Source organism: Pseudorca crassidens, chromosome 18, assembly GCF_039906515.1.
Source record: "Pseudorca crassidens isolate mPseCra1 chromosome 18, mPseCra1.hap1, whole genome shotgun sequence".
Classification (NCBI taxonomy): domain Eukaryota; kingdom Metazoa; phylum Chordata; class Mammalia; order Artiodactyla; family Delphinidae; genus Pseudorca; species Pseudorca crassidens.
Genome location: NC_090313.1, coordinates 11,369,911 through 11,385,848, shown reverse-complemented (window position 1 = coordinate 11,385,848; position 15,938 = coordinate 11,369,911). Strand labels below are relative to the sequence as shown.

General features: G+C 38.1%; 1 protein-coding gene across 2 annotated transcripts in view; it reads left to right on the top strand.

Annotated features, from left to right (window-relative positions):
- The window catches only part of PCCA (propionyl-CoA carboxylase subunit alpha), a 355,122-nt gene that overhangs the window by 91,506 nt on the left and 247,678 nt on the right, over positions 1-15,938 (top strand). For both annotated transcript variants that reach the window (XM_067713375.1, XM_067713376.1), the window contains exon 7: positions 7,300-7,431. In XM_067713375.1, the coding sequence (XP_067569476.1) occupies positions 7,300-7,431 (132 nt within the window). The remainder of the gene's footprint in view (positions 1-7,299; positions 7,432-15,938) is intronic.

The following is a 15,938-nucleotide window of genomic DNA, read 5'->3' as shown; positions in this document are numbered from 1 at the left end:
AAAAAAAAAAAAAAGAAAAGAAAGAAAAAAGGGCTGAGTAATATTGTATCAGATAGCAGAAGTGGTCTCATTGGAAGCAAAAACTATTTACATTAAATAAGAAATCAGTTTGCAGGTTGCACCTGTCACATTTACAGTATAGTGTAATATACTGTGACCAAAAGCGTAATGAAATACAGCTTCAGGCACTCAGTCCACAGTGAGCGCAGTGTGCCACAGGTGAGTTAAGGGGAGGTAGTGAAAGGGAGAGGAGGAAAGCAGGAGGAAGATGAGTTCTCCCTGAGGGGATCTGGTTTCATCACGGATTGGACAGCAATCCAGTCCTCCTCCACTGCCACAGGTGGCCTGATGGACCAGCTTCTGTTGCTCAGAGAATTCAGTCCAAGCTCATCTGTGATTTCAGCAGTGCTCATGGCAACAGGAAGATCTTTTTTCTTTGCAAACAGACACTAGTCAGACGGAATCCCAGATCAACCCTTCTGCCACCATCCTCATGAGCTCTTCTTGGAGCTCATACAAAGAGCAAAATCTGAGTGTTTTGGAAGTAGTGATGCTGCAGAGGTTGGATGCTGTCCGGTTAAGCCAGCAAAGATGATGTTTTGTACTTCATAGTTTTCACATTTAACCTATAGTGGCAGTGGTTGTTACCACTTCATCACGCTTCACTTTGTGCAAAATAACCATCTACTGAAGCATCCCAGCCAAACATGAGAATGCACTTTCTTTTTTTTTCTCGCTCTCTTTTTTTTTTTTTTTTAAAGAAAGCCAAAAAGGTCCCCTGAAGAGGTTAGCAAACCGGCCTGAGAAACGCCTCGCTGGCTGTGGCTGCTGCTGCTGTGGCTGCTCCTGGTCTAGGTGTTGGGTTTACTCCTATAAGCTGGCGGCTACTCTGAGAATGTTTTCAGAGTTTTTATTGTAGAATAAAAGACAGATACAGAAAAAACTATGCAGAACCAGTGTGGGCTTGTGCAAGGAGAGGAATCTTGTAGCCATTTACGTAGGTTCAGTCATGAGACATTTGCCCTGAATCCCAGAAGGCCTGTCCATGTGACCCATTTGAGTCCTAACCTCTGGTCTCTCCCCAGATGTATCCACTACTTTGACTTATATAGTAATCATTTTCATGAATTTTAAAATAATTTTATGGTCCAAACTTGCATCCCTAGACACTGTGATTTGTCTTGCCCATTTATTTTCACCTCTGATAGGTCTTCTAAATATCTCTCAATCCATAGGTTTTCCTCACATACATTTCTCTTCCCTGCAGTTTATCTGTTGACGAACCTTGGGCTGTTTGACCTGTAGAGTGTCTCTCAGTCTTGACTTAGCTGATTGCATAATCATGGTGCAGTTCTGCATTTCCCTCCATTCTTGGCATTTCCTACAGATTGGCAAACTGGCTTCAGAGATGGGGATCAGACTTAGGTTTCAATTCCTTTGACCAAGACTGTAGGAGGCACATGTCTTATTACTGCTTTTTAAGATCTAAGCAGCCTTTGAAGCTTACTGTCTATAGCTATTGCTTCATTAGATTGCAAAATGGTGATATTTTAATTCTAACATCTTTTTCATTAATTAATTGGAATATATTTATAAAGAGACTCTTCCTCTCATTTGTTGTTTGGTTTCCTAAGGGTGTAATTCATATAGAAAGAGCAAGATGAGTGTATAATTCTTTACCTTTATTTACTAGTTTTTGAGGTAATAAATTGGTTAACCAGTTCTTTTTTTTTTTTTTTTTTTTTTTTTTTGCGGTACGCGGGCCTCTCACTGTTGTTGCCTTTCCCGTTGCGGAGCAACAGGCTCCAGACGCGCAGGCTCAGCAGCCATGGCTCATGGGCGCAGCCGCTCCGCAGCATGTGGGATCCTCCCGGACCGGGGCACGAACTCGTGTCCCCTGCATCGGCAGGCGGACTCTCAACCACTGCGCCACCAGGGAAGCCCCCAGTTCTTTTTAAAAGTATCATTATGAAGTCATAGATTTAAACGTATTTTGTAGGTTTAAATCTGTTGGAGTTACTAGTGAATCTCAAGTTGTCCCTCTTTGGCCAGGGGGACCTAAGTTGGCTCATGGTCGTTTGGACTTGACCCTCATAATCTTTTATAGCTTCCTTGCTCTCTGATCTGACAAGATATTCTAGGCTCATGTTTTACATTTCTTGCTTCAGGCCTTTAATCAGCCACCTTTCTAAGATGCATTGGTTTCTTTGTTTGTTTGTTTGTTTTATTTATTTCTGGCTGCGTTGGATCTTTGTTCCTGCACGTGGGCTTTCTCTAGTTGTGGCGAGCGGGGGCTACTCTTCATTGCGGTGCGCAGGCTTCTCATTGCAGTGGCTTCTCTTGTTGCCGAGCACGGGCTCTAGGCACGCGGGCTTCAGTAGTTGTGGCACGCAGGCTCAGTAGTTGTGGCTCATGGGCTCTAGAGCTCAGGCTCAGTAGTTGTGGCGCACGGGCTTAGTTGCTCCGCAGCATGTGGGATCTTCCCGGACCAGGGCTCGAACCCATGTCCCTTGCATTGGCAGGCGGATTCTTAACCACTGCGCCACCAGGGAAGCCCCAGTCTGGTGAGAATTTAAACTTTTCTTTTGTACAAGTCACATATTCTTGTTTTTTTCCTTTAGTAGTATTGCTGGAATGTATCATGGTACTGTTCATTCTGGGTTGAATTTTTCAGGTATGCTGTAGTATGTTTAATATGTATTTTCAGTTTTAAGAAAGTTTTCTTGAGTTACGGTTTTTAGTATTTTTTCGTTGTTTTAGTCTCCGTGCCCCCCCCCCCGCCCCCCCGCCAGCCCCGGGCCAAAGACTACTCTTATCCATATGTTGGATGTTCTTTATCTTTAGTATTTGCTATTTTCTCTTGCATTTTAGAAGAAATTTCTTTTTTTTACATTTAAATTTTTTAAAAGTTTCTTCCTTTGACTTTCTGTCTCTTGTGAGTCATTATTTGTTTTCTTTATTCACTCTTATTTTCCTTCTAGTTTAGTCTTCACTTCCAAAATTATTTTCTTTTGCATTTCTAATTCTATCCTTAGGTCTATCACCTCATTTCAGAGCATTTCTAATTCTGATACCTTATTTCATGTTTTCTTATTTTAAAATGTCTTTCAGCTTGTTTTGAAATAATAGGTGACAGTTTGATCTGCTGTGTTAGCATGTCTTTCTCGTGCTTTTTTCCCTCCATGGATGTTTTTCTAGTTCTTATTTTTTTCTTATAAAAACAGTGTATAGGATTTTACCTTGACACTTTTATTTTGCTTAGTTTTATGTGTGAAATTAGTTTTCCTCTATGTTGCTTTTTAAAGAGCTATATATTTTTTAAAATCAGTGATACATGTCTGAGAAGTTCAAATACTTGAACAGAGGTAGCAGGAAAAGGTTTATTTGTGGTCTTGAAAAGATGAATTAACCTTGTAATTTCTTTTATTCTTTTTGATACTCATATTGTTATCAACACATTCAGTGGGTAGTACTAATATGTGCTTTTGAGATAACTATATTAATTTTTGAAAGCTTTCTCACTGACTCAGTTTTTTATCTCATGTGCTAACTTCTCTGCACCAGTCCTGAAACTGGCCTTTTCTACTAGAAATTCTTTTTTCTTTTATCATGGAAAAAAATTAAAGTCCAGAGTCTAGGTCCTTCAGGCAGTTCAGCAGTTTTTCCATGGCTGTGGCTCATGTCTGTCTGACCTTGGTTTTACAGTTATCCAAGTAGTAATTCCTTATGAACCTAAAATATATACGTTAAAAAAAAAAAAACTGGATTCATAGCTTAGCAGTTTACTAACTGTCATGGTATTTCTAAGAATGAATTATGTATCATACATTTTAATTTTTACAGATGATTATTTCTGCATTTGCAACATAAAGCCTGTTGTAAATTAAATCTCTGTTTCCCTAGCACATTGCTCAAACCCAACTCTTTTCCCCATTCTTTTATCAAAATATGACCAGAACCATAAAATCACAGAATTTAGAAAATGAAAACAGTATTTTTTTTTTTCTTCAGTCTTAGAGCAGTGATTTCAGCTTTTTGTAATTTCTCTCTTAGGTATCACTACAAAAGTGTTCCCAGTGATGATGAAAAAATTCCTACTTTTTTCATGACCATTATACATTTACCTGTATTTAGGTATTATATTTATCATTCATGGTAAATTTACAAGTTCCTTGAAAAGCATAGTTTGAGAAGTAAATTTTTTTGCTATGGCATGCCGAAGAGACTTACTGGTGATTAGGGAAAATGGGTAGCAAAAGATAATAATTTTTTAATTAATAGTATTATTACTATTATACTAGTATATTACTATTATATTACTTTATATTTTATTATATTTTATTATATTTTATTTATTTATTTACTTTTATTATATTTATATATAATTACTAGTATATTACTATTATATTACTAGTATATTATATTATATTACTAATATATTACTATTATATATATACTATTATATATTAATAGTATTATTACTATTATACTAGTATATTACTATTATACTATTATAATAATAGTATTATTACTATTATAGTAGTATATATAATACTATTATAATACTATTATTAACAGGGTTAATAATAGTAGAGTATTGAAAGGTTATTAGTGCATAAATTTTGGCCTTAAGTTCTAAGTCACACAAATCACTCTGGACAAAAACTCAGGACTTTTGAAACATGCTTCATCACTTTGCAATTACCATACTGTCTTATCCTTGCTTTTTTGGTCAAAGAATTACGGGAGTCAGAGCTATGATACTGCTTCCTTAATTTGCCTTAATTACATTTAAAGGCTAACCCAGGGAGTACTACCAAAACATAAAAAGATAAAGATAGAAAGGAAGTTAGTTTATTGAAACATCTGTTTGAGTAGTTACTCAGTGTACTACTGGCTATTTTTCTTTGTGTTGGATGGGAGAAAGAATAGTCACTAAATACTTGATGTGAGCTTTCTTTCTTGGTAATTTCACATTTTGGGGTGAGTAATTTTCCTCAAATTAGAATGCATGAAAAAAGTCTGGTTAATCAGTGGTTCCTGGTCATTGGGCTCTTGTTAATCAGAAGTTTTACTGTGTAATCATAATGTATTTTGGATGTTCTCATTTATGTATTTCTTCAACTCTTTGTGTAGGTATTCTGATTCCTTGATTACATCTGCCTGGCATAGTGGTATTTAAAACAGCATTTATGATAAAAATTCCTCCATCTTAGCAAGTAAAATGAGAATATGGAAAGACAATTGGTAGTTGAAACATGATTGTTTCCTCTTAGTGTTTATTGGGTTGTAGGTTTGGGATAAAGAGAAGTGGGTATGATTATTGCTCTGGTCCAAAATGACTAGTTTATCCAGCTAGAGACACAGAGTATGTGGAGGTGTAGTCTTACTACCACTTTCCCCTCTTACAGAGCAGTTCCATTTTTTTATGTGCTTTACATTTTGGGGGTTTCACATAAATTTTTTTTTGGGGGGGCTTCCCTGGTGGCGCGGTGGTTGGGGGTCTGCCTGCCGGTGCAGGGGACACGGGTTCGTGCCCCGGTCCGGGAGGATCCCACATGCAACGGAGTGGCTGGGCCCGTGAGCCATGGCCGCTGAGCCTGTGCGTCCGGAGCCTGTGCTCCGCAATGGGAGAGGCCACAACAGTGAGAGGCCTGCGTATGGCCAAAAAAAAAATTTTTTTTTTTTTTTTTTTTTAAAGAAAATGAGGTTCTGTTAAAACTACATACAAACATTTGATGGAGAGGTACTTAATGAGCATCTGTTATGGCTGAAGAGGTTTCTTATCTAGCATTCTGTTATTGTAACGCAGGTAAGTGTTGGTATTTTGGCTCCTGTAACGTATTTTGGGGTCCTATGGACCTAGCTGTCTTATTATTCTAGTGTTCTCTTTTTATCAGGACTTCTGGGTAGGGGACAAGAACTAACAGTTGTGGCACTCAGCTTGGTGTTTTATATTATTATTTATTCAGTCCTTCAGTCAAATTGCATGGTGGTTATTACCCCCTTGTCACACAAAGAAAAGAGGCTTTAAACTCAAAATCTAAAAATTCTCCTTCTGTCTTGCTTTTGGGCAGGAGGGAAAGTATACATCCTGAGTTTAAAGGCATTGGCTTTTCTGTACATTTTATCTGAATGATTTCATCTACAATTTTTAATTCCATCCTTTATTTGATGCCTTTAAAAATCCTGTTCTGGGTGGGTTTAATCCTCTTTGCTCACAATGGCTGAGAGCAGTCCAAACACCACACTGCAGTAGGTACTCTGGATGATATTCTCATAAGGAGAATGAAGCTCCTTTCTAAAGCCGAGAGTCTTTTCAGGCAGCAGTGCCAGTAGATAGAATATGAGATGTAAATTTTATGATTTATTCGTTATACTGACCCTGACCAAAGGTCATGGGAGAATCAGCAGTTAGGTAACTTACTATGATGATGCCCTGCATACAATCTGATTTTTCCTTTTTCATAGTTAACTTCCGTTCTTTACCTAATGACTTCATTCTTTACCTCAGCAAACCCCCTTTTCACTTCTCTGGACCATGCCCTACATTGGCACTAACTCCATCGGTATTTTTTTCTGTCCCTAATTAGTATTCATTAGCATTTTGTTTACTTTAATATCATATACACAGAGAGGTGGACCCATTGCTGGGGAACTAATCGTGATTTATATAGAGTAGTTTTGATTGAAATCATAACTCTGCCTGGTAAATTCCTACTGTATTCTTTACTCATTTCTTATAGTCACAAGGATGTAAACATTGCATACTTTATTTTGTCTATTTCTCTGAGGTACTGGTGATCTGTTTCATGTTCCCTTGAATTAGTTGATATTCTGTGTTTTCATCCATGTTATCCCCTACACTTAGCTCAAAGCCTGGCACAAAGTTGACCTGTTAAACTAGGCACTGTGCTGCAGGGTATTGAGAATACAAAGATTTATAAGGCATTTTAAAGGTGAACTTACTGTTTAGTTTGGGTGGCAGAATACTAGATATAACTACAACACCATTCAAGTTGCTTTTTCAAAGAATACTGTTGATATCAAGTAGGAGTTCTTCATTACTTTTAGTTATTTTTCTTTGACCTGACTTTCATATACCTTTGTGCACATATACTATATGCAACACAGTATTATATATTGTAATATATTGGCTCAAATGCTTGCTTTTAAGTTGTTCTTGGTCTGTGAGTAACTAATAAATATACATACGGGTTTTTCTTTTTATAAAATTGTGACTCCATATCAAGCACTGAAATGTTTTTGTTATAAATTTATACTGGCATTTCTTCACAGGCAGCAGAAGATGTCATTTTCATTGGACCTGATACACATGCTATTCAAGCCATGGGTGACAAGATTGAAAGCAAATTACTAGCTAAGAACGCAAAGGTTAACACAATCCCTGGCTTTGATGGAGTGGTCAAGGTGAGAAACTGTTTTACTCTAATCTTTATAGTACATGTCCTGAAGTCAAACATTTTGTCAAAAGTGCAAGATAAAATGCAAGTTTTGCTTTTTAAAGTATTCATGTATAGATTAAACAAATCAATGTTGTTTACACTTGGATTATTTTGAATAGCGTAAATTAAAAAGAGCAAGAAGCCCCGAAGCATTGTATTTAATGATCAGTGTTGACTTTTACTTTCATAGGAGAAAACTTGGTGATATAAAAATGTGCTGTTAGATGCGTGGATTTCATTTGTTGGTGGTATATATTTAATGTTTGAAACATTATGATGTTCTCCGTATCTTTACGGTGAGCTTCTGTCCATATGCATAAAATGTGAATTGTAAACTTGTTTGGTATAGCTGTGTGTCACCGTAGATCCCAAGCACAACTCCTCAACCAGCAAGCCGCTTTTGCAGCTGAAGTCTTCTAAGGAAGACATGCAGACGTTGGAGTATGTGTCTCCCCTTCCTCTCTGTGCTCCTCCCCACTGCCGAGGAAAAATGATTCATTTTTTTTTCTCATGAGAAAAGAGTCCCTTTGTAGACTTGAATTAGCCTGCAGGAACTCTTCATCTCGGTGTTTCTTATTGTACCTTCTGGGCTGGGCAGTTCTTCATTGTGCTGGATTATTTCATGAATTACAGGACAGTTAGCAAGCATGGCCCCTGGTTAGTAAATATCCTCAGCTTCTTGCCCATATTTACCTATATTTACTCAATATGTATTCATCCATTTTTTCCCCTTCTCTCATCTTACAAAGAATAGATGTTCCCTATCCTCTGTAAAGCCAATTCTTCCTCTTATGCTCCAGATGTACCCTTTATAGACTTCATGGGCTACAGTCTTCAGTCATTGTCTTTCCTCTTTTCTGTGTCTTAAAATTCTTCTTGTCTTTTAACACCTTTCCATTATTATTGCTATTAAAAATGCTCAGTCAAAAATGTACTCATCCCTTAGCTAAGTGGGAAGCACCTGATGATAAAAGAAACCCGTGGTCCCTCACACCATGGTGCTTCCAGTTTAGTGGAAAGAAATATGTGTTCCTCCTCTTCAGAGAGCACAGTAGCCTCTTGTCGCTCCACAGCTGGAAGAATTGTCCTCACTTGCTTTCATTTCCACACTTTCCCCCTCATCTTTAGTCTACATCTGGCTTCTTTCCTCATTCCCACCGAAATTTCTCTTGAAAAGGCTACCAGCAACCTCTCCCTCTCATGAAATCCAGTGTGTAATTTTTTTTTAACATCTTCATTGGAATATAATTGCTTTACATTGGTGTGTTAGTTTCTGCTTTATAACAAAGTGAATCAGTTATACATATACATATGTTCCCATATCTCTTCCCTCTCAGTGTGTAATTTTTAATCCTGGTCTTCTCAGTCTCTTCAAAGCATTTCAGTCTCTTGGTTACTCTTTCCTTCTCGAAATACTCACTTCTGGCACATTACTCCATTCCAGTTTTGTTTTTGTATTTTTGGCTTGTTTAAATGCTTCTTCTTAGTTTTCATGCTGATTATTCTTCCTACCTTTGTCCCTTAAATGTTGGTTTTATTATGGGTTTTCTCTTATTGGACAAACTCATTCTAAGCAATATAACTTATTTTTATGGCTTCACATCTCACACCTGTATATCTGTTCTAGATATTGCCTTAGAACTGCATATCCAGTTGCTTCTTAAACAGGTCTGCCTGATGCCTTTGAGGCACCATAAAAGTAACAAGTTGAAGCTGATCTCATCGTTTTCTCTCTAGCCAGGGGTTGGCATTCTGTGTGGCTCCAGGCACTCCTGTTTTTGTAAATAAAATTTTATTGGAACACAGCCATGCTCTTTCCTTTATATGTTGTCCATGGCTGCTTTTCCATGATAATGGCTGAGTTGAGTAATTGTGTCAGAGACCCACAAAGTCTAGAATATTTACTACCTGGCCTATTCAGAAAAAGTTTGCTGACTCCTGCTGTAAACTTCTCATTTTTTCCTTTCCTGCCTGAGAAGATGCTGGCATTTACACCATTTCACAAGCTAGAAACTTGGAGTTCCTAATAAATAGCGCTACAGAGAATTCACTTAAATATCTTTCTGATCTATTACTTTTATTTTTTTCCTCACACTAATTCCAAGTTCCAACTAACATCATATAGTCTGGATTACTTCATCAGCCTTCTAATTGCTCTCCCTGTAGCCAGTCTTTTTTATTTTTATTTTTTAAATATTTATTTATTTGGCTGCGCCGAGTCCTAGTCAGGGCATGGGGGATCTTTAGTGCGACATGCGAACTCTTAGTTGCGGCATGTGGGATCTAGTTCCCTGACCAGGGATCGAACCTGGGCCCCTTGCACTGGGAGCGCAGAGTCCTAGCCTCTGGACCACCAGGGAAGTCCCCTTGTAGCCAGTCTTGGTCTTGGTCCCGTCCAGTTAAATTTCGACACTAAAGCTTGAGTGATGTTTCAGAAATCCAGATTTGATCACATGCCTGTGTTTAAAAACTCTTGAATGACTACTCATTTAAATCCTTTGAATAGCTGGCCTTTGTTTCTCTCTTCAAACTGATACTATGCCAGCTTACCCTTGGCACTGGATGTACCAACCATGTATGACATCTTTTAGATTTTTGAAACTTCTGTTCATAATTCTGACACATATGTGTTGATTCTACTTCGGTCTTCACTCCTGTCTTCTACACATAGTTTAGGTCTTGGCTTAAACATACATTTCTCACAGAGGCATTCCTTGACTGTATGTATTAGATTAGGCCCTCTACTGAATTTTCCCTTAATACCCTGTACTTCATTTACCACATTTAAAATTATTTGTTTACTCATCTATTCAGTAAATATTTAACAAGTGCACACTGTTTGTCTAACATTGTTTGAAGTGCTATGGATATAGTAGGGATCAAAGGAGACCAAAACAAAAAAAATATTCCTGCCCTCATTGAGCTTTTGCTATAGAAAAAGGAGACAAATAATAAATAATAAAATAAGAAACATAAGACAGGGAACGGGGAGAGGGAATGTTGGAGGGTAGGATACCTGTTGTTTGAATACCTCTTTTAAGTTCTTTTGGGTATATACTCAGGAGTAGAATTGCTGGGTCATATGATAAGTCTATGCTTAACTTTTTGAGGAACTTCCAGGCATCCAAGCCTTTGTGTAATCCACTCCTCTTCAGTTTGGGTACACCCTGTGATTCGCTTCTCTAACTAAGAGACTATGGCAAAGGGTGATGGCACGTCACTCCCTTAATTAAGTTACATTACATGGCAAAGGTGATGGAATATCACTGCGTTCACTTACGTTAATAGGGCAGAGTAATTGAGTGTCACTCCTGTGATTATGTTTTATTATAAAAGACTCCATTTTAGGAGACTAGAGAACAGATTCTAGGTGCTGGCTTGATGAAGGGAACAGCCATATTGAGGAAACCCACATGGCAGTGAACTGCAGACAGCTTCTGAGGATCTAAGTAAAGATGATCTCTATTCAAGAGCCAGCAAAACGGTGGGGCCCTCAGTCATACAGCCTCAAGGAAATAAATTCTGCCAGTCACCTGAATGAACTTGGATTTGTCCCCAGTTGAGCCTCCAAATGCAAATGCAGTCTGGCCCACACCTTGATTGCAGCCTTGAAAGGCCCTGAGCAGAGTATTTGCCCCCAGTTGAGCCTCCAAATGCAAATGCAGTCTGGCCCGCACCTTGATTGCAGCCTTGAAAGGCCCTGAGCAGAGTATGGCAAGTTTTTTCTTTATTAGGCTGTCAACTATTGGGTTTTAGTCCTTCTTTACATTCTCGTTTTAGAGAGTTTGGGTAGTGGTTTTATGAACCTTGGTCTATTCAGCCCTAATACTTCTGCCGGTATAATTGTTTTTTTTTTTTTTTTCCTGAACAAGAAATCTGGCCTTCTTGAGATCGTCAGTTTGGGCTTGATTTAGTCACAAGGGTAGTGATGAGTCAGAGTCCAGATTAATTCTGTCTTGATGATTAGTAGCAGAGTCCTCAGGAGTTCAAGGACAAGGTCATTAGGAGAGCATTTGATCTGGAAATTCTATTTGCGTTGTAGATTCTTTCTTATGAAGTCAGTGTGTATAGTGTCTCATAGGAGGAAGGAATGTTCCTTGAATAAAGGTCCAAAGGTGACAGTTGGGGGCTGGGACATGGGAAATGTGAGGAATATTAGAGATAACCATTATCTGAGTAATTTGTTGACGCTAAGAGAGAGCTTCTGTAATGATGGAGGGATTTAAGTTTGATAGTGTACCGCCAGTATCAATAAGTAATAATTAGTGAAATTTCTCCTTTTGAGTTGATGACTGAAATGGGTACTTGATTCGCTTTTGGAACATAGCCTGTTATATTTTTTTCCCTCATTTTCTTGGCTAATACAGAACAACTGTTTACTCATTGTTACTTCTGGTTGTAAAATCTGCAGATGTCTTTATCAAAAGACTGATATTAATTTCTGGAGCGGGAGCATCTAATTTTATCTGTAAGGCCATTAGTTTATTCTGCACCTAGTAATGCAGAACACTAGGTGTTTGAGAGTTTGCTTCCCTGTTTTTCCCTAAGGTGCGCCTCTCAGATGAATCATTCATACCAAAAGCTTATGAAAGAGTCTGTTATAATTCTAAACTATCCGTGGTGAAATTATGCCATCTAGAAAGATAAGAACATGAATTTGAGTTACAGATTTAATACATTTGAGGAGTAGTCTGACTTACAGCACAGGCAGCCTGAGACAAACCTGTTTACGAAAGTCTTGCAGTGGCTTACCAAATAATGGTTGGCCATCTCTAACTGCAGACCTGACAGTGTGCAGTGCCTTGGTGGTTTAGGATTTGGAGGGGAGATCTCTTCCAGGCCCAGACTCCCATGGACAAAAAAAATGAGTCAAGACAGGGGAAAGTTTTCAAGGTTTTGATATGGGTTTCAAGGCAAATTTTGTCCTATTTGGATACCCTTGAAACCTTCTGAAGTCACTGGCTCCTGGACACATGAACATGAACTTATAGGTCCTATGCTTGTCTTCTTCCATATGAACTTTGTCTTATGGACTCAGAACAAAAAATGTTGAGGGGGCTTCCCTGGTGGCGCAGTGGTTGAGAGTCCACCTGCCGATGCAGGGGACGTGGGCTCATGCCCTGGTCCGAGAAGATCCCACATACCGCGGAGCGGCTAGGCCCATGAGCCATAGCCGCTGAGCCTGCGCATCCGGAGCCTGTGCTCTGCAACCGGAGAGGCCACAGCAGTGAGAGGCCCGCGTACTGCCAAAAAAAAACAAAAACAAAAAAACAAAAAACAAAAAAAAATGTTGAGGATTTTTTGAAGCTCTCCCCAATGTGAGATTTTTCTCACCATTGTGGTTGGGGAGACCCCTGAGCGCGGGGGGCTCAGTGGGCATCAGAGGAGCACTGCAGTTTTTGAAGCTAGGATCTTGAACTGTGGCTTTTAGTAGGTCTTGAACTGATTCCAGTGGAACCTCCAAGATTGCTTCAAGGTGATGGTATCCTTTACTGTAGTAGGTAGTAAACTTGGTTTTGCTTGATCAACAGGTTTTTTTGGTTGTCTTTTCAGGGAGGCTGCATTTGACAATCTGCATTTGAATTTCCAACCTCGGTTAATTTGGAAAATAGGGAAAAGTAGAAAGTTGAAGAAAATAAATCCACTCTCTTGTCAGTGTTGTCTCCTTGTATGCCTTAGGTGATTTTTTAAGATCCTGTTACACTCTCAAATGATGATAGACTCTCATTACCGTGTTAACTTAAGTATGGTATACAGTTCCTAACACCTCTTGTCTGAATTAATTTGTTAAACCACAACTGAACCTGCAGAATATAGTTTTCAGATAAGCATTTAAAAATGATTGTAAGGAATGCCCCTTTGTTTTTCAGACAAATGTTAATACTAGTTTTATTTCTAGTTTGCTTTTAATTATTTCTGATATAAGAGACTGTACATTTTTTTTTCTGTTAAATTTGGTTACTTTAGAATCCTTGTGTAGTAATTCCACATTCATTTGGAACTTCACTACTTTTCACATTTTGTAGTTTAGATTTGTTAGGTAAAAGATTGCTTTTGGTGGTATCTATGCAGATAGAGGTTTGCTGATGCAGATAAAAATGTAAATTTTTGGAATACCTTGTCGTTTTAGCAACTGCATTAAGCAATACTTTTGCATTGGAAGACTATATGTGCTAATTATAGATAATTCCATCTTTTAAAAATCCATACGTTTTTTTTTTCTCCCATTGATCTGTGGTATTTTTCAAGCAATTCTTTTTCTTGGCAACTATAGTCTACTTTTTTTCCTCCAAGTACTTGAGTAAATTAATGTGGTTTCAGTTATATTTCTCCTTAAAACATTTGTTCCTTTTCCATTTGATTATTTTGAATGTTATTTGGACGTTATATGGAGATGGTTTCCCACATTCTTTTAAAACATTGTGTGTAGTACTTAAGGAGTCTTCTGGAACGGTTTCCTTTTGTCTTGTTCTTGAGTCACCCTTTTCATTAGAGAGAAACTAATGTTGTTTTAAAGTGTCATTTAAAGTAGTCAAGTATTCAAGTAGTCATCTGGTATGAGTATTTGCCTTTCATTTTCTTCAGTATCTTATTAACTTGATCTCAGGAACTTGAGAGCAGAATGAATGAAAAGTGTTCATCTGAAGCTGTTGCAAGACAGGGTTGGAATCCCAGCCCACTTGTTTAGCGAAAAATAACAAGCCGCAGACACTGATTTCAAAGAGCTTCAAGTCCCCTTAGGGAGACCTACAGATAGACAGGCAATTTAATACATTTTAATAATGTGAAGCTCAGAGTATGTTGGGCCCATGTAGGTGGGGCACCTAACCTAGTTTAAGGGCGTCGTGGCAGAACTTCCAATGGAAGGATATTTAAGTGATAACCTGAAGTCTGAGTAGTAGTGAGTTAGCTAAAAAGTGAGGGGAATTGATGGAGATGCAGCATTATGGTCAGTGAAAATATCTTGTGAAAGCTTGGAGCTGGGAGACCATGAGAACTTTAGCAAACTGCAGGTATGCAAGTGTGAGGGGTTGTAGTTAGACAGGGCTGGAGAGAGAATTAGGATCCAGATATGTATGACTTTGAATGCTATGCACCTGGACGTGGAGGTTATTTTTGTGCCTTTGGGAGCTTCTGAATGGTTTCATGCAGAAGAGTTATTTAACATGATAAAAATTGTGGAATTAGAAAACTTATTTTGATTGTGATGTGGAAAATGGATTGGAGCAGTGCAAAACTTGAGGTTGGTAGACAAATTAGAATGCTCTTCCTTTAACCCAGACAAGAAATGTTAGGGGGCCTAAAATAAGGTATTAGGATGGAGCAAAGTAGGTGGTATAGGGAGACACTGGAAGTTGAATCTGTAAGATTTTGTGATGTTAGATGTCAGGTGTGAAGCAGAGGGAGGAATCAACAAAGATTAAATTGCTGCATTTGGTTCTAATACCTACCAGTTTACCAGGAAATTTATTAGACTTCTCTGAGTTTCTCGTGTTCTGTTTATAAACTATAAATTACGCAGTGTAGGTTTATAAATTATGTTTATAAATTTTATAAATTATACAGTGTGGGTTTAAAGTAGTAATTGTTTTTATCACCTAATTAGCCAGATTTTAAACACTGCACTTTTGCTTTAGCAGAAAGAGCCAAATAATAACAACAAAAAACTAGTGTGAAGGGAATCATTTAAAAAACCAAAAAATCGGAAAGCTGTGTCCTAGTAATTAAAAAGTACAATATTAGACATCAGTATCCTTTTCCCCTGCTAAGCTGAGAATAACTTTCCTGATGATGCTTCAAAGGCTTTATATTTTTGAAAAAGGGTTCAGTTATGTTTATTATGCTGTTTTACAATAAGAGAAACGTGTACTAAATTTTAGATTTGAAAATATCAATAAATTAAAAGAGTCTTCTGTTTGACCTGGAATTATCTGGAAAATAGAATCAGCTGGAACCTATCTCCTGAACCCAGGATTGTTGAAAGTTTTGCTTTACTTTGTATATGAATGCAGAATAGTTTGAGGATGCTTTTTGTGTACAGATAGAGCTTTTACCCATAGTGTCTTTTTTTTTGTTTTGATGTGGGCCATTTTTAAAGCCTTTATTGAATTTGTTACAGTATTGCTTCTGTTTTATGTTTTGGTTTTTTGGCCACTGAGGCATGCATGTGGGATCTTAGCTTCCAACCAGGGATTGAGCCTGCACCCCCTGCACTGGAAGGCAAAGTCTTAACCACTGGACCGCCAGGGAAGCCCCATGCCCATTGTGTCTTGAAGCAATGATTTTTTTGTTTTCTTCAGAAACAGTCACTGATTTGTTCAGAACCAGCTGAGGAAAGTAAACTAAGTAGCTTCCCATACTGATGAGTAGCAGGACTCTCATCCAGTGAGTACAGAATTCAGCGTTGGTAAGTAGGCTGTATGTAGCAAGTGAGAAGGGAGAGGTGTGGCCTGAATTGTGGGTGGTGGAGCC